This window comes from Sphaerodactylus townsendi, linkage group LG10 (genome assembly GCF_021028975.2).
Source record: "Sphaerodactylus townsendi isolate TG3544 linkage group LG10, MPM_Stown_v2.3, whole genome shotgun sequence".
Lineage (NCBI taxonomy): Eukaryota > Metazoa > Chordata > Lepidosauria > Squamata > Sphaerodactylidae > Sphaerodactylus > Sphaerodactylus townsendi.
In genome coordinates, this window is record NC_059434.1 from 49,086,435 (window position 1) to 49,111,181 (window position 24,747).

At 41.6% G+C, this 24,747-nt stretch overlaps 2 protein-coding genes across 5 annotated transcripts in view; one reads left to right on the forward strand and one right to left on the reverse strand.

Moving 5' to 3' along the window:
- The window catches only part of OTUD4 (OTU deubiquitinase 4), a 29,247-nt gene extending 26,515 nt beyond the window's left edge, over positions 1–2,732 (forward strand). For all 3 annotated transcript variants that reach the window (XM_048508903.1, XM_048508904.1, XM_048508905.1), the window contains exon 21: positions 354–2,732. In XM_048508903.1, coding sequence (XP_048364860.1) covers positions 354–1,547 — 1,194 coding nt within the window. In that variant the 3' untranslated portion in view covers positions 1,548–2,732. The remainder of the gene's footprint in view (positions 1–353) is intronic.
- A 523-nt stretch (positions 2,733–3,255) lies between these two features.
- ABCE1 (ATP binding cassette subfamily E member 1) lies at positions 3,256–24,747 on the reverse strand. Of its 2 annotated transcripts, XM_048508907.1 has the most exons (19): positions 24,589–24,740; positions 20,110–20,289; positions 17,992–18,148; positions 16,973–17,058; positions 16,177–16,274; positions 14,731–14,848; positions 13,129–13,266; positions 12,865–12,934; positions 12,222–12,318; positions 10,753–10,842; positions 9,832–9,953; positions 9,166–9,387; positions 8,877–8,936; positions 8,719–8,777; positions 8,126–8,236; positions 7,900–8,042; positions 7,646–7,768; positions 4,728–4,839; positions 3,256–3,699 (listed from the first exon to the last, which is right to left on the reverse strand). In XM_048508907.1, the coding sequence occupies exons 3-19, from the start codon at positions 18,092–18,094 to the stop codon at positions 3,652–3,654; spliced, it is 1,800 nt and encodes a 599-aa protein (XP_048364864.1). In that variant the 5' UTR covers positions 18,095–18,148; positions 20,110–20,289; positions 24,589–24,740; the 3' UTR covers positions 3,256–3,651. The 2 variants fall into 2 exon arrangements, with proteins under 2 accessions (XP_048364864.1, XP_048364863.1); XM_048508906.1 differs by lacking the exon at positions 20,110–20,289 and having other exon boundaries at positions 24,589–24,747.

Sequence of the window (24,747 nt, forward strand, 5' to 3'; positions counted from 1 at the left end):
ATGGATGTCAATAGATGGGTACCATTTGGACACATTTAGCCATGGTAGCGCGGTCCTATTGATTGATGTTGATTTATACACACTTTCCCCCCCAGTCGGGACCAAAAATTGCTTGTTTTCTCCCCTTCCAGTCAAAAGAGGTGTGTGTGATTGGGGGGTGGGAGGGAGGGAATATTAGTTTGCAGGAAAGACTCTTCTCTGCTGGAAGTCCTGGAGGAGCTTAAGGTTAAAGCCAGCTAGAATAGACTGTTCAAGGCAGATGGGTGGATGCTTGGACTTGGTATGAGGCAGCTTCCTAGGTTTGATGAGCTAGATCTGTTCAAAGGGTAATAACAGTTCATTTGTGTTTGCAGGCGTACAGCTGTCCCATGTGGGCCCCACACTCCTATTTGTACCCTCTACATCAGGCTTGCTTGACAGCTTGTAGAATGTATTCAAAGGTGCCAGTTCCAGTCTATTCTCACCATCCTTGGCTGCAAGAAGTACATTTGACTCAGAATGGAAATGGAGCTGTCCAAACAGAAACCCACTTCCCTATGCAGAATGAAGTCACAGCAAATGGCCAAAGCCCACACATGGAAACCATGTCTCCATCTATGCCCCTGTTCATGCCTACTGCTCAAGTGCCTGAAAACCAAGGACTTGTATGTATAGAGTCTGAGAACCCAGCACAAGCACTACACAGTGAATATGATGAGTCGTTAGGACGGAAAAGTGTGTTCCCACAACCTCCACTGGGGCAGAGTCCATTCTTGGGGCCTGTTCCGGTTGCACCTATATTCCCTCACCTTTGGTATGGGTATCCCATCCAGGGCTATGTTGAAAATTCTGTGGTGAGACCAGTTACTGTGCCTCCTGAGGACACACGAGCTCCTGAGGGCAGATCCCCAGCTCCGGCAGCAGGATGTGTCGAGTTGCTTCAGAAGGCCAAGGACGAAAGCGGCATCCGTCATCTTTCCTTCCATGTGGCCACTGCACAAGCTGAATGTGGTGGTCTCGCTGCAAACTCTACCAGAGTGCCTAAGGAGAAGCAGACTTGTCCTGCTGCCCTTCCTGCTACTCAAGCAAAGTCTGTTCTCCAAAACCTTTCCACAGAGATGGAGGATAGCAAGAGACAAGCAGTGTTGGCACCAGCAGTGCAGCTACCAAACGCTGCATCAAAGAGTTTTTGTCCTAAAGACAAGACAGATAAAGCTGGTGCAACTAGCAACTTAACCACCAGCTTGCGGGAAAGTAAGGTACAAAGGCCAAGAGAAGAGAGTTCTGACGATGAATGTGAAGTTTCTGATATGCTGAGAAGTGGCCGGTCAAAGCAGTTTTATAATCAAACTTTTGGAGGAGGCAGAAGACCCAGAAGTGAATGGAGCTACCCTCCTGGGAGGGCGGGATACCATTACCCAAGAAATGAGGAAGCGTGGAAGGGGCCATCCACCAGAGGCAGAGGTGAAGGTTATCGCTTTCACCGTGGTTCTAGGGGGAGGCCATATCGTAATGAAAGAAGAAGAGCAAACATGGGAGATGGTCATCGGGGGCAGCAGTTCCCTTAAGGGAGACCTGGGATCTTTCCAACATGGATACTACTGCTGAGAGAGCTAAAATATGCTCAAATATTTTCTGCTCGCTTAAAAAAACCAGATTACCCTAGTATTTTCAGAGTGAAGTAAGACTGAAGGGGAAATAACCTTTTAGTGCTACTATATTTTTTTGTTTAAAAAATGTTTGGTTTTGTTTAAATTCTTGACAGTTGTGGTTAAGAGAACCTGTGTTACCTTTGGGAGTCTTTCTCCCCCAAAGATTTGAGTTTGTGGAGTAAAGTTGTTTGTAATGGAACTTTTCTGCAATTAAGTATTTTGACACATTATAATGAAGAATGTTGCACCAAATAGAATGTATATCCTAGCATACTGTATCTTGGAGCTGTGTTACGCTGCAAGAATTCTCAGCCTCCTGGACTGTCGTCTTTGTGCTTCCAATCCAAAGGCCTTTCATCTCTAAACTTGTGAAACTTGAATGTGTGGAGTTGTGTGTTTTTGCTTCAATGGATTACTATGTACAGTGGTCAACTATTCACGTATCGTCGATGTTTTATTCATAGGGACATTTTTTAATTTTATAATGCATTTCTTGAACTAGTAAAAGCAATTAAGAATACCAGTGGAGAGCTGGTAAGAAATTCAGTTTAGTGGTGAATTCTTCCAGGCAGTCTTAACACTGGTATGACCCTAATGGTGCCTATGCCAATTATGTATTATAAGACAAGGGTAGATGCTGTGCATTTCCAAAATAGTTTTGCTTCTGTTACAATACAGTTTAAGACACTTTTGCACTGACAAATCCCTGAACAGTTGCTACAGGAAAGATGAATGAAATAACTCTAGTTGCTTTTTTTCTAAAGCAAGGCTGATGTGACGAGTTAATATCTAGTCTCTTTCCTTTATGCGCTGTGAAGGCTAGTTATACTTTATAAATTTCCTTAATTTTTTAAAAAAGTGGCAGTCTTGTAGAACTGGAGGCCTCTGTCCTATTGTACAATGTCAGTCTGATTGCTGCCTTCTGTTAGACTGAGTTGTGTATATTTGTATATACTGGCGGAAAAGGTGAAGGTTACTTTTTATTCATGTCTGAGAGATTCTACAGCCTTTTTGAGCAGGAGACTTGAATGATACCATGTTTGTGAATTACCTTCAGCTGCATGCTGTGTACTTCTAATTAAATACATGTTTGTTCTTTGACTTTTTATCATATGCATGACTTCTGTATCTACTAGAACATGTTTTGGATTTACCAGAAATATCAGGTTCTTGATAGTACAGCTGAGTTGAAGACAACTCCATTCTAAAATTATTAGTTACTGAAAGCCTGAACTTGAAAATACCTTCAAAAGTAGTCAGGAGGCAGGAGAATAATAAACTATCTAGATTAAAACGCGCTTCCGGACTTACCCGGGGCGCCGTTGTGGCAGGGGAAGAAGCAGCTGCTCGCCTCCCTCCGGCGGAGTTGAGTTGGAGTCATGTGGTGGGGGGGCCAGGTACGCTATAAAAGCCAGTGCTCGGCTTAGCATGCAACAGGCAATATGAAAAATCTCAACTCAACTTGAAATGCCTCCAAGCTCAGACCACATAATAGCATTCCATATACAAGGATGAATTCAATAAAAAGTAGGTATTTCCCTTTCTCTTGTCACCCTACACTTTGAGCGTTTATATCTTGAAAACAAATTCACAGTGCTGCATGCTTAAAGAATCTCACCACTTGTAGGTTTAGATGGACATTTATTGATGAAACTCTCAATCGGAGAGATTCAAGTGTTCTTTTTTAAAATAGCAATCTATATTTTGACTTTTTGTAAACCATGTTGTACAGAAAACAGCTGAAAGACTGAAAATTGGAAACATGTCAGCATTCGGTACGTTAATAAGTTACATCTGAACCCAAATCTTCCTAAGTTGTGTAAAAGCACACTGTGTTTTGGGACGGTAACTTAAAACTGCCACTGCTTTGAAATATGACATCCAAAAGATGGCCTTGTCACTGCTGTGGAGCAGTACACCATGTCACTATTTTTATTTCTGGAATGAGTGCGGGATTTTGAAACCTGATTGCATTTCATGTAACGAACATTTCAGTTTTATCAACTGATTAACTTTTCATTTAATCATCCAAGAAAAAGTAGTTTCCACTTTTCTTCTGTTCCACATCCTAGAAAAGAAAAGGAGAAATCAGCAAGTATTCCTCTGCTGAATACTGATATATTTTATTTATTCGATTTGGTAAACCGCCCTACCCCCAAAGGGCTCAGGGCGGTGCACAACAAACAACAATACAATAAAACAAATCGAATAACCCCAGTTAATGTATTGTCGAAGGCTTTCACGGTCGATGACCATAGACAAAAGAAACAAAGGCCAGGATACTTCTATTCAGATGCTCCCACCAGTGACCTTGCTATCTACAGGGTTACTCCCAGGCTATAGTCTTCATTGTTACTCATACTTCTATTCAGATGCCCTCAACTATTGACCTGGTTGCCGCCTTTGTTACTCGCAGACAAGGTTTCCCCACCCACCCTGGACACTCCCCACACACCCTGGACAGATATATACTCCACTTGCTTTTCCAACATCAGATCCTCTGAAGATGCCAGCCACAGATGCAGGCGAAACGTCAGGAGAGAATGCTGCTAGAACACGGCCATACAGCCCGGAAACCACACAGCACCCAACCCCAGTTAAAATACAAAACCTTAAAACTATAAAACTACGGCAGCAGTAGTAGCCTTCAATAAATAATTTGATTAATAATAGAAGACGTCTGGCACCCAACCCCAGTGATCAAACCCTGGGAAGGGAGGGGATTGGCAGATGGTCCAATAGATAGCCAGTGTGCAGGACAACACGAGGGGCTTTTATTTATCCATAAAAGGCCATGGCTTGGATCCTAAGATTCCCCCCTGCCCTCCCCCCACCCCTGCTCCACCCCAGCTTTCAGTGCCAGTCAATACTGTGCTCCCGTAGATCAGTGAACCTAAAAGAACAGCAAGGAGGGGAAAACGGAAGTCTGCTATGAAGGAAACTTCCTCTTTTTCCTCCCTCGTACAAATGGAAGAGGCATTCCATCTGAGGAGTTGCTGTTATGCCAACAGAACGGCAAGTTACTTTGGACTCAAGACCTGAAGGAAAAGATAGAAAGTAACTCAGGTCAGAATTAGCTATGTCTACCATTCTTACCTTAATTGAATTGAGTTTGTTTATTCTTGGTCTGTAATTGTTTGGGTCTCTTCTGAAAGTAATCTCAAGTTGCGACAGAAACTTATTCATGCCAGCCAAGAGTGTCTGAGGGCTGTAAAGAAATCAAACGTATACATTACTTTTCCAAAATTAACAGGAGGTTTGTGATTAATTGCAAGCCACTCCATGGTTTTAATTCTCATTGAAACTTTGAAAGATTGGTAATTTAACTGTGTGCAACTGCTCGTACTTTACAATGCAACAAATGCGAGAGACGTGAGCATTTCAGCCACAGTGGGGTCAAATAATAACCCCAGCTCGTAATCCAAGGTAACATTCCTGAACAAGGGACAGCAGAGTATAATGGATTTCACATACAGTCAGTTAGCCTTGAGCAAGTATTATACAAAGACTCTGGCTTCCAGTTGTGCCAGGCTATAAAATTTCCATCAGTACCAGACATCATTTCAGCTATATTAATAATATAGATTAATAATCCCTTTGGTTTTAGAACATAAGACATACGAAATGACGTTTGAAAGACATTTTAGCCCTCTTGCCCCCGCACTCGAGGATGTGAGGTGCCTTGTTGAGATAGCTAACATGGCTACCTTGCTGAAGTGTTAACACAAATGAAACAGTCCCTGCCAGAACAACAACAAAGGATTCTCTTTAAAGTTATGCTTCATGTTGCTTCCTAAAATGCCGTGGGCACCGTCTTCAAACATTCCGCCGTTCCACTACAAGGAGGTCTTTCACTGGAAAAGCTGAAACTGAGCAGCAGATTTAACAAGGGGGTAAAATAGGCCAGAAGCACCTGAAGATCATGCGTGCTGCACGGTTCCTATCTGCACACCAAGCCACTAAGGGCTTGAAAGGTAAGGACCACAACCGCAACTTGAATCAGAACCAAGCGGACAATCAATGTAAACTTCTTAAAATGAGTGTGAGGTATGTAGGGCAGCAAACGGAGTTGCCACATTTTGAAAATTTATTACAATATTTGTAGGTCTGAAAGGAATGTAAGAATATGGTGGGAGAGGCAGAGAGTGAGCTATTGGTGACTTGGACAAACAGCTCTCGAACGAATGACATGCTCACACAAACTCATAAGGATGGAAATCTGGCTTCCTGCACCTGTTCCCCACCATGAATCATCAACTGCTGAAAATAATCCAATACTTGCCTTTACCTCCTTTAAGGAGCTCCATAGATGTTAACTACTATAGTACCTCCATATTCTTTTCCTACAGTCTGTCCACCTGATGCAAACACTTGGTTCACTTAACTTTCTGTAACTACACTTAAGGAAATCTCACTGGAATTTCCACCCCTCCCCCTTGGTATTCTCAGAATCATAACTCAAGTAGTGAATATTCAGCAATTCACTTCTAGAAGCTCTAATGGGAAGTTACAGCCCTCAAGCAGAAGAAACTGTCTGAAACACGAAATCAACATGTGAGATAAACTACTGATCCCTGAGCAGAAGGACAAGAAACCGACATTAGCCAAATTTCCCCCCAAAGAGGTCCATTATCTCTGGAAATGCATTAAAATGTTACTATTATCTGTGTGTTTTATAGACTTGTATATTTGTCAAGTCTTGAAGAATCAACAGCCAAAGTACAACCTTCTTTTGCCAGCCTTTCTTTCTACTTAGCCTTTTACTTTCACGGTCTCCCTTTTCCTTTTTACTCATATAAGATAACTATCTCTGCTGCTTTAGCTATCATTATGCTATACTATATCCTTCACTCTATAAAGCTTAATCTGTATATAGCCCAGGGCCTCTTATAATAGTTTTGCTGGATGAACTTACAAGAGCTAACTATACAAATGTGCATATAGGTTGTTGGCTTTCCTAACAAATTAATCTTGACTAACACTTGAGTGATAGAATCTTAAACTACTATTCAGATGTTCCACTAATCTACATAAAGAGGAGGTAAATCTCCAATACAGTCTTTACAACCATACAATACAAATGATGGTCATAGTTGACTGGCTATATGGGCAGCCCAATGGAGAGACCTGGGCGGCCAGGGAAGGTGCCACTGCGGTGCCGCTTTGCTGTCACTACAGGGCTTTTTGGCAGTACAGGGGGGGGGGGGGAAATGCAACTCTCTTGCCACTGCTTAATGAGCATAATAGGGTTCCATAGGGTTTAATGGGCATAAATCCAAGGGCCTGGGCAGTGGGTACAACTGTCAAAAACCCAGTGTGGAAACTGACTAAGGTCGGATCTACCCCGGGAATGCCTCTGCCAGGGAGGGCAAATCTACAGGTCCGTGATTTCTCCTCAAGCCATTTTGGCCCACACATCTGGATGGGGCTGTAAGTTAATGATTACACTTTACTCTGGGTGTTTTGTAGCCTGTCTCTAATGACTTGTAAGGAGGTAAGCGTGTAATGCTCCAACAACATTTCCATAATCATGCCAACCAAATTACAGTAGGATGTGGCTTTCATTCTACTTTTATCACAGCACACAATCCAATGACAGAAACTGACAGTAGGATTTATCATTAATTTCTTTATCATCTGATCATCACACTGCCTCATATAACTTGCATGATATGAGCTGCTGAACGTGTCACAGAATAAGAATCTACACAGTCTTCTAGTCTGTAGAATAAACCAAAAACACGAAAATGCAGGACCCCTGCCTCGAATTGCACAGCATGCGACCTCCCCCTTCCTGCTGCAGCCCAAAATGCTGCTGCTGTGAGAGGGGAGGAGAAAAAAAAGTCATGCTCCACTGATGGTAATCCTTCCCTTAGCAAACACGTGCTGCGATCCAACCCCATTTTCTAGCTGCAAAAGAAACACACAGCGGTCCTCTGAACTAGCAGTAGCCACACACACACGTTGGACATATGCATTACGTTTCACCCTTTGATGCCCATGTTTCTCATTACCTGTTTGCCACTGTGCTCTTGGATGGAATGCCATCAAAGACAATAACACGATCCGCTAGGTAGGTGGCCATGATGAAGTCATGCTCCACAACAAAGGCAGTTTTTTTAGCATGAAGAATAAAACTGAAACACAAAAGTCATTGAATGAGGCTTCTGAAATAATGTTTGTTTCTTTTAAAAGAACGAATGCCTACGAACGCAGCAAAACTAACATCAGGCAAGCGGTCCCCTTCCCCCCCCGACTGCCAGATTACCGTTTGATAACTCTGGCTGCCATCAAACGTTGCTCCGAGTCCAGGTATGCGGAAGGTTCATCGATCAGGTAGACGTCGGCAGGCTTTCCAAGACAGAGTGCGAGAGCAACCCGCTGTAGCTCACCCCCAGACAACGTTTGAACCTATCAGGGGCAAAGTTAGAAGCTGTGTTCACTTGATGTTCCAGCGATGGGTGGGAAAACTGAGCATATATTATAGATAATACCTCTTGATCAATTATATTTTCTATTTGGAGAGGCTTCATTACATCAGTCACAAACTGAGGGTGTGTATAGGCATCTCGAATCTTTTCATGAAGCAGCTGACGTACACTTCCCTGTTCAAATAAGAAGCACACATGTAGTTCACTGAAGCCCTCTTTATTATTCCAATTCCAATCTTACGCCAGGGCCATGCCTGTCAGTACCTAGATGTCTTGCTGTGTGTAAATTGCAAATGTTTTCCTGTAAATGCTTTCCTGTTTCCCTCTTCCCCTCCTGGCAACCTCCTGGCGCCAGCCCATCTACAAAGAGGTGTGAAAAGTTTCCAGGTTCTTTGAAGTTCTGTAGTGCAATTTTTGTAGAAACTGTAGTGGACATTTAGTGTGGGGCGAAACGGGGGTGGGTGGGTTAAAGGATATAGGTCCTGGATCTGAGCTCTCTAGCTCAGATCCTGCTTTCTATTGTTACTCTTTGTGTTGCAAGAAATAAACTGCTTTAGGACTTTTCTACAGTCTCTGTTATTTCCACATTCGAGAGTCTGACATCTTAAAGCTTAGAGGTTTTTTTTTAAAAAAAAACCCAAAGCAACACCACTTACTGTAGACTTAGGACTGATCTTCTGCGGCTTGTAACTGACATTTAAAACTGGAACTTCACCTTTTAAAAAAAAGAGACAGTGAGACATCATGTAGTCACTGTTAACAAAAATAAAACCAGTGTTTCAAACAGCATATGAAATCAATTCAAGTGCATTACTTTTATCATCGGGTGTAAGTCTTCCTGCAAGCATGCGAATGAACGTAGTCTTGCCAGTTCCTAAGAGATAAAAAAGAAAACACTCTCAATATTGGCTAATGCCTGGCTGACCTAAATACAGAGGCTTCTCTATTACTAATGGATATTTTGAAGGGTAAGCATTGTTTGGGATTTGACAAAACTGACGTGGAGAAAAGTGACCGGAAGCAAGCAATATTGTTCAGTTATACATCTGACATACCTCTGAACTATAACATCTGATCAACTATAGTACTGAGTTTGCACTCACCGTTTTCCCCCAGCATGACCATGATCTCGGAGTCAGTAAATTCTCCAGCGACAATTGATAGCTCAAACTCTCCCATCTTTTTTCTCATTCCAGGATATTTATACATGCACATCTTTTTCACTTCTTCTTCATTAGCTGTCTCTGCCACTTTGAAAACTAGGGATGCATCTCGGAACCTTAGATTCTCTGTGGGAACGTAGCCGTCCAAGAATATATTTATGCCTGGGAGAAAAAAAGACTGCATTTGTAAATAAATGCCAAATATAATAAGATTAAACTGTGAGAACTGACTGTGAGTGAGATGAGTGAAGAGATGATTATGGCATGACAGCAAACATTTCCATCTAAGCTGGGGCAACGACCATAAAAAATAAGGTTTTTTTCACCTACTAAAAACCTCCTCCACTGACTCTATCCTACCTGCACAACATACAGAACAAACCATGCAGAGAATAAGTACAGCCATCATAACATAGAAGACAGCCAGAGGCCATTCAAGCCAATTGCTGGTCTAATATTACTTGCTTCATTGAATGACATAACTTGAACAAGCTATAAAGGGTTTTGACTTTTATAAGTATATTTTAAATAATCAAGTTATCAGTAGTGTGGCACGCAATGGAGTAGGAAAAAAGGGATTTAATAATACTGGTTCTGGTGTTTTACCTTCTCGTACACTGAAAGGCATGGTGACGACTCCGTAAGCACTTGGCACACCGTATAAGCAGCAGATAAAGTCAGAGAGATAATCCAGCACACTCAGGTCATGCTCCACAACAATAATGTATCTGGGAAGAATACAAATGTTATTTCAGCTTCTGATACTGCCATTTTTATAACAGGGGTGTCCAGTGTGCTGCCTCTGGGTACCACAGAACCCACAGCTTTCCCAGTGCCAGCCAAGCAGAGGCTTAGCTAGGGAAAATGGAGCCCAGGGCAAAATCTGAGTTTTCCGCCCTGCCCCTTCGTGTGGGTGGCCACCCCCCCTTACTCCACAACTAAAGAATGATTTTTTGCACCAGGTCATCTCAAAGTCACCATTACATTATAGAACATGCCCCAACTCACAAATCAGAACACACCCAGGGTCCCTAATTTAAACAACATTGGAAGTGATGCTGTTCAGGGTTGGTAAATACCCTAGAAATTTGGTAAAATTAGGATTTTGATTTATTTGGACATAAAATTATCTGTTATCAATTGACCATGCTGGCAGGGGCTGATGGGAATTGTAGTCCATTAACATCTGGGGTACCCCTGTCCTAGATTATAGTAGTTAGGTATATTCCAACAACTTCCAACACTGGGTAATTATAATGTTACCCAACTGCTTTTATTCTTCTGTAATTTGCAACTAAATCAAACAATAAAACATTGTGTTATCCAAATTATTTATACCCAAAGTGGTAAAAGTTTATCTCTTGTGGAAAATCTGTTAATTTCTCCCAAAGTTTGTTTAGCCTACAGCCCTAAAATGTACAAAAATTCTCCTGGTTGAGAAGACACGGAGATAGCAAGAATCCATTTACAAACAAATCTTTTCTATTACTTTGATCAAAAGAAAGGCGAAGCTAACACTGTATTTACCTGTCTGGATTTATTAGTGATCGAATAGTAATGGCAGCCTTTAGACGTTGCTTAACATCCAGGTAGCTGGAAGGTTCATCAAACATGAAGCTATCCCGAGAGAAAAAACACATTAACTGATTAGCCATTCCTAAGTTACACGAACAGTCAATAGCAGCAAAATTTCTCCTTTTTATCTGGACTCTTTTTCAGCCATCTTATTAATTAAGACACGGATGGCCAATTGGAAGCACAGAGGCCCCTTCCGCACATGCAGAATAATGCACTTTCAATGCACTCTGCAGCTGTGCAGAATAGCAAAATCCACTTGCAAACAATTGTGAAAGTGGACTGAAAGTGCACTGTTCTGCATGTGTGGAAGGCACCAGACCAGGCTCAGACTGCCAAGCAACACAATCTGACCCGACAAAATTGTAAGCAAGCAATGGTAGAAGGCATGCCTAGTTTTGTTCATAAGGCAACTATTTTTTGTGTGTGTCTGAAAGCTGCCCTTGATTTGGTAGATAACACCCTGGCAGGGAGGTACCTGCAAAAACAGTGAGACATTCCAATTTTGTACAAATGCCTACTATAATGCTATAAGTGTTCCAAAAAATACTGTTTAGCTTTATGAGCCCATCCTCCTGGGGTTAATGGCTTCATGTTACCCAAGCATTCTACTCACTCCGCAACTATAAAGCTTTTGCTCCTTTGTGATGCCATCTTTGTTAGCAAGTCTGAACATGCAGAGTGGGCTGATTGGCCAATACACCTACCGCATATCTGAGCAATCCCCTAAAGCAGTGGTTCTCAACTTTCCCAATGCAGTGACCCTTTAATACAGTTCCTCATGTTGTGGTGACCCCCAACCCTAACATTTATCCATTTTACAGATGGAGAACACTGATGTAGAGAGTCTTACGCAACCCCTATGAAAGGGTTGTTTGACCCCCAAAGGGGTCGCGACCCACAGGTTGAGAACCACTGCCCTAGAGTGCCCCTCATGCTAGGTATGTAAGACATGCTGTAAGGTACAATTTTCTATATACTCACATTAAAACTTCAGTTTTCAATAAAATATAAAAGGTTTAATGACAGGTCAAGGGCTACCAATTTTTTCAGACTTAAAAGATGGACTTTTGCCAACACCGAAACCTCCTGTCTTTTAACATTACTGTTTCTTCATCCTTAGGGTAATACAATACTCCAAAGCAAAGTGGGAATAGAATGTTCCCAAAAAGGTGGGGATTGTGACTCAATGTTATTGAAGCAACATTAAAACTAATGATCCCCTACACTACAAAATGGTCTGGCCTCCATGGCAGAATAAGAAAAAACCCTGAGAAGTTTATTACAAGCCATCAAAAATATCCTTGCCAAATAAAGCTGACTCCACCCCTAAACTCCACAGCCACAGGAAAATAACACTGTCCACTCTAACCACAGAAGCAACTTTCCAGTAGCATTGGGATGACACATTTCATACATACATGTCAGCTTTTTGAATGCAAACCACAGCACAGGCAAATCTTTGAAGTTCTCCTCCTGATAGATCTTCAACATTTCGTTCTCTAAGATGGGTCAAATCTGCAAAGATTTTTTAACACTTGGCACATAGAAATGTATAATAATGTCCATCTGCCACACATTATAGAAGCAGTAAATAGCCAAATGCAAATGCCCTTTTCAGCATTTGCGTTTTCACCTGTATAAAAGAGTGTATCATCACTCTGACAATGAGTAACTTTGGCTGTAGCACACATATAGTTCGGTCAGCAAGGCAGTGAATACTGATGCTTCCCCTTGGCATTTAGGTTAAGAAGCATAGAATACCTTGGAAAGTGAGCGAAAAGGAAGAGAAGCTGTCATTTACCATTAACTGACTATCATTATTAGAGTGTGGTCTCGGGCTCTGTTGCTACTAGAAATGTACAGGTCTCAAAATTAATTTGTCTGCAAATGATTGCTGAGAGGTACTAGATAAGGTCCAAAACCCAAAATCAACATTGTTTATAAGCAACTGAGTAATTTCGCATTACACAATGCAGCTCATGGTAAACATATTATGTTTTAAAAACTCAGTTAAGTTACTGAAGTGCATATTCCAATATCTTACACAAAACCATCACTTACCAAGCTGCTGACATACAGTCGTCTGCGTTCCAGTCTCATCCTTCCGGTCCAGTATTGAGCCCACTGTTCCCTGTCACAATCACAGAACAGTCACTGTTCCAGATATACCGCTAACATATTTGCTTATTCCTAAACGATCTCAAGAATGTATGTTGGTGAAAACTTGTATATTGGTGAAAACTTGTCACACACACACACACACACACACACACACACACACACACACACACACACACACCCCAACTAACAATCAGCTTTACTCACTTTAGCAGCTTTAGGGATCTGGTCCACATACTGAGGTTTAATGATGGCCTTGAGGTCATCTTCCAGGATCTTTGTGAAGTAGTTCTGCAATTCAGATCCTCGAAAGTAAGTCAAGATTTCCTGCCAGTCAGGAGGATCCTACACAGAAAAGTTTAAAACAAGGATGAGAGGCACAAATACACGCCTCGGACAGCGCAATGATGTACTGATCCAATGGCTTTTTGCAAGGCCTGATGAATGAGCTCTGAGCAGTTAAGAGTTCTTGGGGTGATAGTGCCAGATTTATTTGGCTGTTGCTGCTGTATCTCCTCTAAGTTCTCTCCTTTGACTCTCAAATCAAGGACTCACCAACTAATCTTTCTAGAAGGCATATTTAAAGAAAACAATACAGAAGGCACATCTTCAAGAAACTAATTTACTTCATCTACTCTGTGCAGAGCACAACTAGGAAAGGTCATTCTGCATATTCTCACAGAAAACTTAATTCTTCTAGAAAACATGGATATTAAAACAGGCTAAAGAACATAGCAGTACCAATGCTTTATATATTATTTAACAAATATCTGACTTTTTTTAGAGCTATGAAAATGTCAGTACCAATATAAGAATGTAATATTTTTTGCCAAGCACGATGCACTTTTTGAAGTAAAATAATCTTTAGCTTCGGATAGATCCAGCCAACTTTTCCTGGTAATCTCCTTCAATCTCCTTATCACAGCTCCTGTCCAACCTGGTTTTCATCCAGGCAAGGTAGCCTTTTTGGTTGTCTTTTCCTACCAGAAGAAAAGCTGGTTGGATCTGACCCCTAACCTTCATGAATACATTTACAAAAGGCATTTGCCCCCTCCTCTTCCTCTTCTTCATCTTTCTGGGTCTCTTGCCATCTATGGGACCCGTTTTCTTCCCCCTTTTGGGAGGGTTTTAATGAAGGTTATTGTGGACATTGTTTGTTACTGATCGCTGCGTTTTAAATTGTTTTAATGTATTTAAGGGTTATTGTTTATATGTGATTTATGTTGTTCACCGCCCAAAGCCCTTCGGGGGTAGGGCGGTATACAAAACCCAATAATAAATAAATAAATAAATAAGCCACCCATGACATTAAGTGAAATCAATCAAATGCACAGTTGGAGGAGGTGAAATGGTTCCTGGACATGGAAGTTGATTCTGAGTAGTACAAAGGAGGGACTGATGGGAATGACATAACTTATGTGCTCCATGACTGCCCTCTTTCTATGACAATCTCCTTATCCTACCTGTCCTCACAAGGAATCTTACACCCTAACATCAAAGAAGCCATTTGGTATGTATGTGCGGGGAGGGGGGAGGGGACTGCTTTTGGATGTGTGTGTGCGCACGGGGGAGGGGCGACTGCTTTTGGATGCTGCTGGTAATCAAAAATGTACTGAAACTTGAACACTTTGCTGAAAACTAAATTTCTTTGAACACTGCTGTAGCTATTTTCTAATAATTATAAGGGCTCAACATTTCTACTAGCCTAGAAAACTCTACTAGTTTTCAATTTCACAAGATCTCAAAAATACAAAATGTATGCTAATGAAGTCATCATAATTTAGGTCGCAACTTATTTGCAATACCTACATCGTATTTCCCAAGGTTTGGCTTCTGTTTTCCTGCTAAAATTTTCAAGGCCGTTGACTTTCCAATCCCATTCGTTCCGACTAACCCCAGCACTTCGCCTGGGCGTGGAATAGGCAACCTAAACCCAAGAGCAAATGCAATAGAAAAGGAACACAGCAGAAAGAGGAGGTCATAATATATTCACTCTTATTCAATATGTTTTCATCTCTCAACGTGAAAAGGACCCATTAACCAATGAAAGTGCAATGCAAAGCAACACTTTCCGTGCCTCTTTACCCCACACCTTCAAGTACATGCAGGTTACCTCTTGAATGGCAGTCATGGCTTCTCTGCTTTAAAGGGGGAGCTAATCACATTGAACTATTTAAAAAGCAACAAAAATCAAATTATGGTTGTACCTACAGAGGAAATCAACTGCCTGCCCTCCCAAAAGAGATGAGCCAGCTTTCTTGTTGTGGTTCAGCCAAAAGCTTTCTATGGACACTGCCCCTCTGCTGGCCAATGGCTTGAAAATCAGTAACCTGATCACATTTTTTTTCAGGCTACTGTATCCAAGCTTACACATGGAGAGAGCTCTATGTGAAAAGAGAATAAGGGTTCCATAGAACACTGCATGGTTCTCAGTAGAATCTTGCAGAGCCATTGAGACTGTTACTTTAATCTCCCTGCAATCAGGGGTTTCAGAAACTCCCAGAACAATCATGTGAGGGGCATTCAGTGATAAAGTCCCACATATAAACCAGTCCAAATTTTCATCTTTGTTGCAAAGCAACTTCTCCAGCTGTCAGTCAAGGACTTTCATAATAAAATCAAAGCTTATTTAAAAATAAAACTACACTAGGGTTCCCCTAAGCTGTGTTCGTGGGTGTCAGGAAGATGTCGAGTTTTTTTCAGAAAGTGGGTGAAGTAATTGTAAGGCAGGGCTTGTGACAGGCTGCTCTCATACAAATGAAAGGGCTTTCCACAGCTGCAAGTCAGAAAGCACTTGGGCTTTCCTAAGTCAGCATGAAGTTCCATTCTTCCTTCAGGCTCTCCTTTTTATTTCCCCTTTTCTTTCCCCCTCTTCTCTCCCCTCAGGCTTTTCTTCATTTCTTTTTATCCCCCTGCTGTGATCTTTCTACAGTGTGCTGTTGAAGGTATTGCATTTGGATCCACTTTCTGCAGCAGCCATGTTGGGTCCAGCTACAATTGGCCATGCTGGCAGGGGCTGATGGGAATTGTAGTCCATGAACATCTGGAAAGCCGCAGGTTGCAGACCCCTGAGCTATGTCATCTCTAGAACTCCCTCCTAAAATTCCAAAGGTGCCTGCAGACTCAAAAAGACTGAGATCCGTGTTCTATATCAAGCAATAACTCCACAGCTCAAATTAGAGGAAGAGGCACAAAATTTCCAATTATATTACAGTTCATTTGTATGAATAATTTTCCACAAATTGTAGGAGATACCTGTGAAGTTTGAAGGCATTGGCACAATATCGGTGTGTTGTTTCTCTCTCCAGGTTGCTAGGTAAGTTAACAATTGACAAGGCTGCAAAAGGACATTTCTGCAACACAAAAGAAAATTAGTTCATTAAACTGCACTGCAAGACTTGGAAGCCAATTACAGAATTGTCACAACATTTCTTTGATTAATTTACTACCAGTGGTAACTATTTGGAAGTGACCTACCTTCACTTTCTAATATTTCCAAATTAATTTACAGAGTAAGATGTTGAAAACATTTCCCATCCCTTTCTCAAAACTCAGTCGTAAATGCTTACAGTACAATCCTATGAAGAATGGTTTCAGTGGGCAGTTAGAGCAATTCTGCAAAGGACTGCATTATTAACACACATTTCTGTCCAAAACATTTACGGTTTCATCAGGCAGGATTCCATGAGACATAGTTTTAAGCTAAGAAACAACTGACAACATGAACTGTGCTAGTGAAGAGGATGGAATTTCCTAATTATGAAATGGTAAAAACACAGGGGTTACTCAAGTTGCAATGAATTTACTTGAAAAAGCAGAATTAAGTCATAAATTGTCTTTTCACTTCTAAATAAAAACAAGGCTGCTCTGGAGGCTCTCCTCACTACCCACATGGTAACACCAGGAACAGGTCTTGGCTTAACTGAAAGAGCAGGATAGGGGGAAAGAAGAACATTAGCCCAGGGATCTCACCTGGCATGAAAGGAGAACAGAAGTCAAGTCCAAGCAGCCCCAATGTTATGTACAAAGGCAATTAAGAGATAATCTTTACCTTAATGCAAATACCACAACCAATACATAGTGTTTCAGAAATCCATACAATTTTGCATTGCGATGTTACTTCTATGCACAGTTTTCCTGGTGAAAAAGAATATTAATGATGAAACACAGGTGATATGGGAAGCAAGACAAACTGCAGAAATCCCTGGTCTCGCTATGTAGCACAGAATGTCTTTGGCTTGAGTCCTACGACTCTTTAGGTGGACATAAGTCTACCACCTTTAGTCAAAGTGGGCGGCCTGCCTTGGGTCATGAGGAAGCCAACAGGTAAGCTCAGGGTCTCCACCCCCAGGAGAGATTCCACCAGCATCCCAGTGGAGGGGCCAACTAAAGTCAGGTCCACCCCCCGGAACATCCACCAGCCAGAGGAGCACCAGCACAACAGTAGCTTGCGCATTTGGGTGCCACAGTGTATTTGCCCCTTGTGCTAGCATACCCACGCTGGTGCTTCCTCATGCCACTGCCAGAACTCTTTTGGCCTCCCCCCAAGATTGCACTTCCCCAAGTGCTAAATGAAAGCTCCTCAACCCTTATTATGAGGCCTTAACTGCACACTGCTGATTAAAAAATTAAAAATCTATAGTAGCAAATAATATGCAAGGCATCAATAAAAAACTGACCCCACAGTTGAAGGCCTGATTACACATATGAGAGACTAGGGTAGGGGGAGGGTGGTGAAATGCTCAAGTGGTAGACAGGACAGCCCCATGGCAGACTATAAATGAAGGCTCAGATTTGGAATGCTAGAACTCTCTGAAAACAGAAAGGTGCCAAAGCAAGCAAAGAGAAGACAGAACTTCCCTTTGGGATCTATTTGTTTTTAATTGCACTGACATATTTTTATCCATGGCATATTTACAACTGGGACTCATCACCTGCAGTCCATTCTATCACCATATATTTCCTGCATATGTAAACTAGGGCTAAGAATATGTCGTCAAAAGGTTATTCCTGCTCTCATTTTATGTATTTACAATTATGTTAAATCTAAGCTTCTTGTAAGTTTCTTACCCATTCGAACCACAGGACAGCTTTTCTTGCATTCCTGGCGGCATTTCTTTGGCTTACACTTGTCATGGTTGACAATAGCAATTCTTGTTAACTTATCAGCCATAACGAGGAACTTGGAATTACGTGTGTACACCAACTAAAGAGAAAAATTCAAATTCTAGAAAGAAACAAAAAAAATGGTTAAGGAATAAAAATATTCAGTCTTGGGTTCTTATCTTATTACCACAGTTCATGTTTGTATACATGAGGATCTAGATCATAGTTTTTAATTTCTATCTCTACATTTATGGCACTCAGTATCATATGTTTGAGGTTTCTTTTTCCAGGGCAGGCTTCGGAAACCCGAGTCCCAAAGCCATGTAGGGCTTTATGACATGATCACTGCTCAATAAGGCACGGTCTCTCTGCCTTTCCACCAAAGTCCCTTTTCCATATGCACACACCACCCCTGACTCATTGGTTAGTGAAAGGGAAAATGTGCCTATTTTGTTCTGAAGAACACGTGTCAAACTTGCGGCCCTCCAGATGTTATGGACTACAGTTCCCATCATCTGGAGGGCTGCGAGTTTGACACCTATGTTCTGAAGGATCCTAGTCTCTCAATCTCTCAAATCATTCAGCTAGCCTCTATACCTACGGGCAAGAAGGGTAATAACATTCAGAGAGTTTGAAAGCGTGTGATAACAGAGGAGCACTCCTTGAAACCAGGAAGGAATCACACTCTGGTATAATGTACCAATATTATTTAATATACTTTTATCCAGAGAAGGTCTCAAAACTGGCTAAAAGTTGACTGAAGTACCCATTTTTATAGACAGCCACCAACACTGACAAGAAATGCAATCAAACTTCAGGTGTAGCAGAGGCATGAATTTTAAAAAGATATACCTAAGTGTATTTGCCAGCATATTTTTTTGTGGTCTAGATCAAATCAAGCATGAACTTTCCCTAGAAGCTAAAATGACTAAACTGAAGCTGTCATATTTTGATCACGATACAAAAAGACAAAGAGTCCCTGGAAAAGACAGCAATGCTAGGAAATGTTGACGGTATCAGGAAAAGAGGAAGACTCAGCATGAGATGGATTCACTCTATAAAGGAGTCTGTGGTCCTAAGTTCGCAAGACCTGAGCAAAGCTGTTAACGATCAGATATTTTGGAGGTTATTCGTTTGTGAGGTCAGCATAAGTCAGAAGCGACCTGACAACATGCAACTCCTACAGATGAATGGGCCTTTATAAACAGTGCAACGTACAGCATGGGGGATTGCAATGAATGGGGCAATCAATAGAAATCTTGTGACTCATATGTAAGTAGAAGATGACTTAGGATCCAACATATCAAAGGCAGACCTGGCAAGTTTGATTAGTTTAATAATTCAATGTATACATGTTTTAGTTGCTTGCTCATATGAAGCTGACAAATATTTTTAACTGATATAGTCATCCAAGACAATGTGTGTATGGAATTTAGTCATTTTCTACAGGTTTCTGAAAAGGACAGTGTTTTTTGTGTCTAAGCTTCTGTCTTGCCTATCTTTTATTTTATTAATATACCTGCATTTTACCTGTGTTTTTTATTCTCTACAGTAACCTGCCTTGTGGATGCAAGTCTTTCCCTCCTCACCTACTGAATATCCTGGTAACTTTTCACTCAGAGCCTGCCAACTTCCATCCTATCAGTCTTCTTTCGGTGATAGGGAAGATCTGTGCCAAATTACTAGTGAAGAAACTTCAGTCGTGGCTGCTCCACTCCTGTGCAGTGGAGGCTGAACAAATAGGCTTTTGTAAAGTGAAATCACCTCTGGAGCAGGCCTTGGTGCTATCACGCATAGTCAGTAAATACACAATTAATGCAAACAACAAACTCTATGCTGCCTTTATTGATCTAAAGGCAGCTTTTGACTCTGTGCTCAGAGCACTACTCTGAGCAAAACTGACTGCCCTTGAAACTGATGCCAGACTTCTCTTCTTAATAAGGCAACTGAACACAAATACCAGTTGCTGGATTAAGTGCTCCCATGAAAGCCATTTGTCTGACAGTATTCCCATTTCCAAAGGGGTTAAACAGGGCGGCATCCAGACTTCCACTGTTTTCAATCTTTTTTTGAGTGATTTACCCTCTGCTCTTCAGTAGCGGATAGTCATGCTCCAAAATTGGGTACATCTCATGTGTCAATTCTGCTCTCCGCAGACGACGCAGTCCTTCTCTCCCCATCCAGAGTTGGCCTTAGATGTTTAATGAAGCGCTGCCTGGACTACTGTGAATCCTGTAGGCTGGCAATTACCCGCCCTGAGCCCTGTGGGGATAGGGTGGGATATAAATCCAATAAATAAATAAACTATGAAAAAACCAAGGTACTGATCTTCTCTAGGCCAGGGGTAGGGAACCTGCGGCTCTCCAGATGTTCAGGAACTACAATTCCCATCAGCCCCTACCAGCATGGCCAATTGGCCATGCTGACAGAGGCTGATGGGAATTGTAGTTCCTGAACATCTGGAGAGCCGCAGGTTCCCTACCCCTGCTCTAGGCGCTTCAAGAAGTTCAATGGGGCAATGAACAGCACAGGTTAAGTGCTATAAGTATCGTGGTCTCTTATTCTCTTATATCCTCTCATGGTCAGCCCATAGGAAGGCAGCACTCCTAGCCACATCTAATAGCATTTCTGTACTAGTACGCTTCTTCTACAGTTGCGGCCATTATTTTATTTCTCCAGCCCTTAAGGTTTTTTTAATGCTAAAGTCACCTCAAAATTGCTTTAGGGAGTCCCTATTTGGATCCAAGCTGTTAATTGCTCCTTGAACTAGCTTCAATCCAAATGAAAAGAGGCAACCTCTTGTAAAACCACCTCATTATCCTCAAGGACTGTGATTTATTATTTATTTCTGAAATGAATGCTACAAAATTACAAGGTGAACATAATACTAGCATACTTCTAGCTTCCATCTTTTGTCCTGTTCATTATCCACAAGAGCACTGTCCTGAAAAACAGGAATCACATGAATTGAACAGGCTAAATTTTCCAGTGAGCTTTAACCAAAAGTGCTTAGGTCACTAAAATTTGGGCCCTAGCAGACATATTTACATGTGCTAAAGCCAGATGGGAGCCCTTTGAGATGCTATATTGCCCAGTTAAAAGAACACACTTTGATAGGAATCAGTATATTTGGTATGGTAAGACAATAGGAATACTTTAATCTTTCTGAGCATGCTCTTGTTAAGTGATTAGATATTCAAGAACCCAACAATAAGACAAAACATAGAGATAACCCATTAAGAAATGGAGCATAAGGAGGTGGGGGATAGAAAATTAAAGAGAAAAAGTAAAATGGGACCTCTTATGATAGTATCATCAGTTCTATTCATGCAGATCTCCATAAGCTGTACCCTACCAAGCCAAACACAGCCTCCTGGAGACAGGATGAGCCTGTCTGCTTAGAAGTACAAAAATAAGGGGAGTGACAAATACACTATTGGATAGACTACAATTATATATGGGAGTCAGTTTGGTGTGTCTCAACTGTTGCAGGCTTGCCTCAGAGATAAGCTCTTCCAATCTGATAGCATTTAGAGATAAGTTCTTCCAGTTTGATGGTATTTGTAACTGTTTAAGACATGCTATAGCACACATGTCACTTTTACTTGTACAAAACCACCTTTCATCCACCTGGAGTCCGAAATACTGTAATATGTATTAGAACATTTTAAGTTGTTTCATTTTTATGAATCAAGTTCTCAAACGTTTTAGAATCTCAGTTATATCATTTGCCTTTTAATAAACAGATGGCACAACATATAAGAAGTATAATTTCCTGCCCCAGCAACCTTAAAATTCAACAGTGAGATTGACACTTTTGTAAAAAAGAAACAGAACATTTCGGCTGTGGAAAGAAGATGAAAGGACAGGAATGGTTAATTAAACACTTCTTTTAAAAGACAGTTAACAGCATATACCAGTGATGGCGAACCTATGGCACGGGTGCCAGAGGTGGCAGTCAGAGCCCTCTCTGTGGGCACACACAAACAGAGTTCATCATGTGGAAGGGAAATCCCCCCCCCCCCCCCACACACATCTAGGCTGGCCTGGGCCGCTGGGCTTAATTATTAGCATTAAACCTAAGACCTAGTTTTGGGGAAGCAGTGTAGGTAATCCTGTTAAGTGCTGTTAAACCCCACTGATTTTCATGCGAAGAACTAATACACGATCCTTTACCTGGGATTAAGCTCGGTTGCTGGCAATGTGGCTTGCTTCTGAGTAAACCCTCCTAGGGTTGTGATTCACCCGTTCGAAGAGTTGCATGGTTGCTTCAAAGCAAAGCCAACAACTACCATCAAGCTTACTCCCGAGTAATGCATGCCTCAGAGCCAACCATTTTTTCTAAACTAAAACCTCAGTATTCAGGTTAAATTGCCGTGTTGGCACTTTGCGATAAATAAGTGGGTTTTGGGTTGCAGTTTGGGCACTCGGCCTCAAAAAGGTTCGCCATCACTGCCCTAGTAGAAAAGTCCTTGCTCAAATCTTCTCCATCTGGTTCTGGCAAGGTAGGAGTTGTCAACGCAAATTCCTTCCATCTTAACGCCAGGTCAATTAATTTTTCAGCCTGGCATTGTATTTCCTTTCTATTAACTTCCATTTTCATGACCATGGCTTGAGAGATCTGAGACATTTTGAACATCTTTAATCTCTTTTTTCAGTTGTGCTAAATCTTACATACATTTATCAACTTTATCAATCTCATTTTTCGTTTCTAACATATCTTTCTGTACAGATGCAAGCACTGATTCAATTCTCTGCATTTGGTCTGATGAAACTGGGATGAGTAGATGCAAAATAGCTCTCATTTTGAATCAGCCTTTATGTTCTCCTTTTTTTGCTCTCAGTTTCCAGCTACATCAAAACGAAGTCTTTTTATTCTGGGTGGATTACAAATCTGGGTGAGTTATAATTCCTCTTCTTAAGCAAGCTTCTTATGTTTTTATTTGTTTAAATTGCGAAGGAGCATTCCAGCAATGCAGCACCAACAGTGCTCTAAACAAGATTTCTTATTCCGACCTGGCGAAATTTATGACATACTTCATGAACTCAGTTGTACTTATTACTTGTTTGTAAGAAGTAAATTCTTGCTGGTTGAAGCATATGATTTCTTATCTTCTTCAGAAAAAAAACCAGCATTGCTTATAGCTTAAAAACAGCTTCTTTTCTCATTACTGAGATGGTGGTAGGCAGGCTTTCTTCCAGTACCCTCACCCCTCCATTCTCATCTCTGCAGAGCATAGTATCTTTCTCTCTGGTAGTTCTCTTTAAACCAGGGGGCTACTGTCACTCAAACATATTCCACCCAAGTGAAACAGACAACAGGCTTGTCTCTCCCTCAGGAGAGTTGCAGCCATTGTGATGCTGAAAGTCCCAGAAGGTTCTGTTTTGCCACTGGCAGGACATGTACCTACTTAGGTTCAAGAACATGTCTACATTATGTATCTTTAAACTATATTCCATTACAACAACTGTTAAGTGATGCACTTCCGTTAATTCTAGGAACAGAATTTACTATTACAGAATTTTCTAATTTACTAGGAATTATAATTTACTACATTTCTGTCTAGGAACAGAATTTACTACTGACCAAGTCTTGAAGATGTGAATAAAATTACATGCTGCAACAAATGTGTTATTAATGATACAACAGATTAATATAGTCTTTTGCAAGTAATGTTAAATAAGCAATTCTTCCCATACCCTTCACGCATACACACAGACAGTACAGTGTCTGCCCACAACAGTTCCTAACCATTCAAACAGAAGCTAAAACATAAGGACCGCCCTTATCTCTGATACCTTGTATTAGTGAAGTGCATCACTTAACAGCATTAGTGAATGCAAGGGGGAAGGGAATGACATGTTGACTTATAACACTGCAGATATTCTTCTGGAAATTATAGATTGCCCTAAAATTTATACTTCAAATAGGTCAAATCTACCAGCACAAAATGTTCTTCTTTCACTGTGAAAGTGCCAAAGAATTATGGAAAGACTACAGTTGAAAAGTTGAAACAGACTGGAATTTGCTCAGTTTTTGAAACATTCCCTCTTCGCATGCATTTACAAAACATCAATGCAAAACTGAGAGTACAGGAAGCAATACATGGTCGTATTGTTAAGTGTTTATTTGAAGGAAAGAGACCACAACGTCAACATTTCTGATAGTTAACTATTCCACGTTAGACGCTCTGTCATGGCAATTTGACGCCTTTTCTCTTCTAACATCTTTTGCTTACAGACCACTTTGATGTCGATTTGCCTCGCTCGAAAGAGACAGACTCATGAACGAGAGAGAAAGGGCAAGCCAACAGGCCTGTCAGCCTCCGGTGATGGGGGAAGGCGGCAAAACTGCCCATAAACAGTCGCAGGTTTGTCAAGGAGCGTCCTGCCCACATGTATGCGCGGGGCTCCTACACTCGTGAGGAAGGCACCGTCACCCTGCCCTTTGGAGCAACTGCGGGCCAAACACTCCCTGCTACTTTGATCCAGTGGTCCCACTGGAACAGACTGGAAAGAGCCACGGAGACTCAGCCCATCCCGCAGTCCAGCTCTACTTACCAAGGAAGGTTAAGAGGGGAGGAATCTCCCGCCCGGGAGGAGGGCGGAGGGGGGGGACCCGCGGGGTTCACAGCTGGACACGAAGACAACGTGCTCCCGCTGCCACCCGGCCAAAATGGCCGCCGCCCCGAAAGGAGGAGCCGGCGCCGTTCACCATAG

Coding starts and splice junctions, on each gene's coding strand:
- ABCE1 (XM_048508906.1), bottom strand. CDS start 18,094: ATGGCTGATAAGTTAACAAGAATTGCTATTGTCAACCATGACAAGTGT. Junction 13,267..14,730: donor CAAACCTTGGGAAATACGAT/GTAGGTATTGCA, acceptor TTTTCTGTGTAG/GATCCTCCTGACTGGCAGGA. Junction 4,840..7,645: donor AAGAGCACAGTGGCAAACAG/GTAATGAGAAAC, acceptor ATTTCTTTACAG/CCCTCAGACACTCTTGGCTG.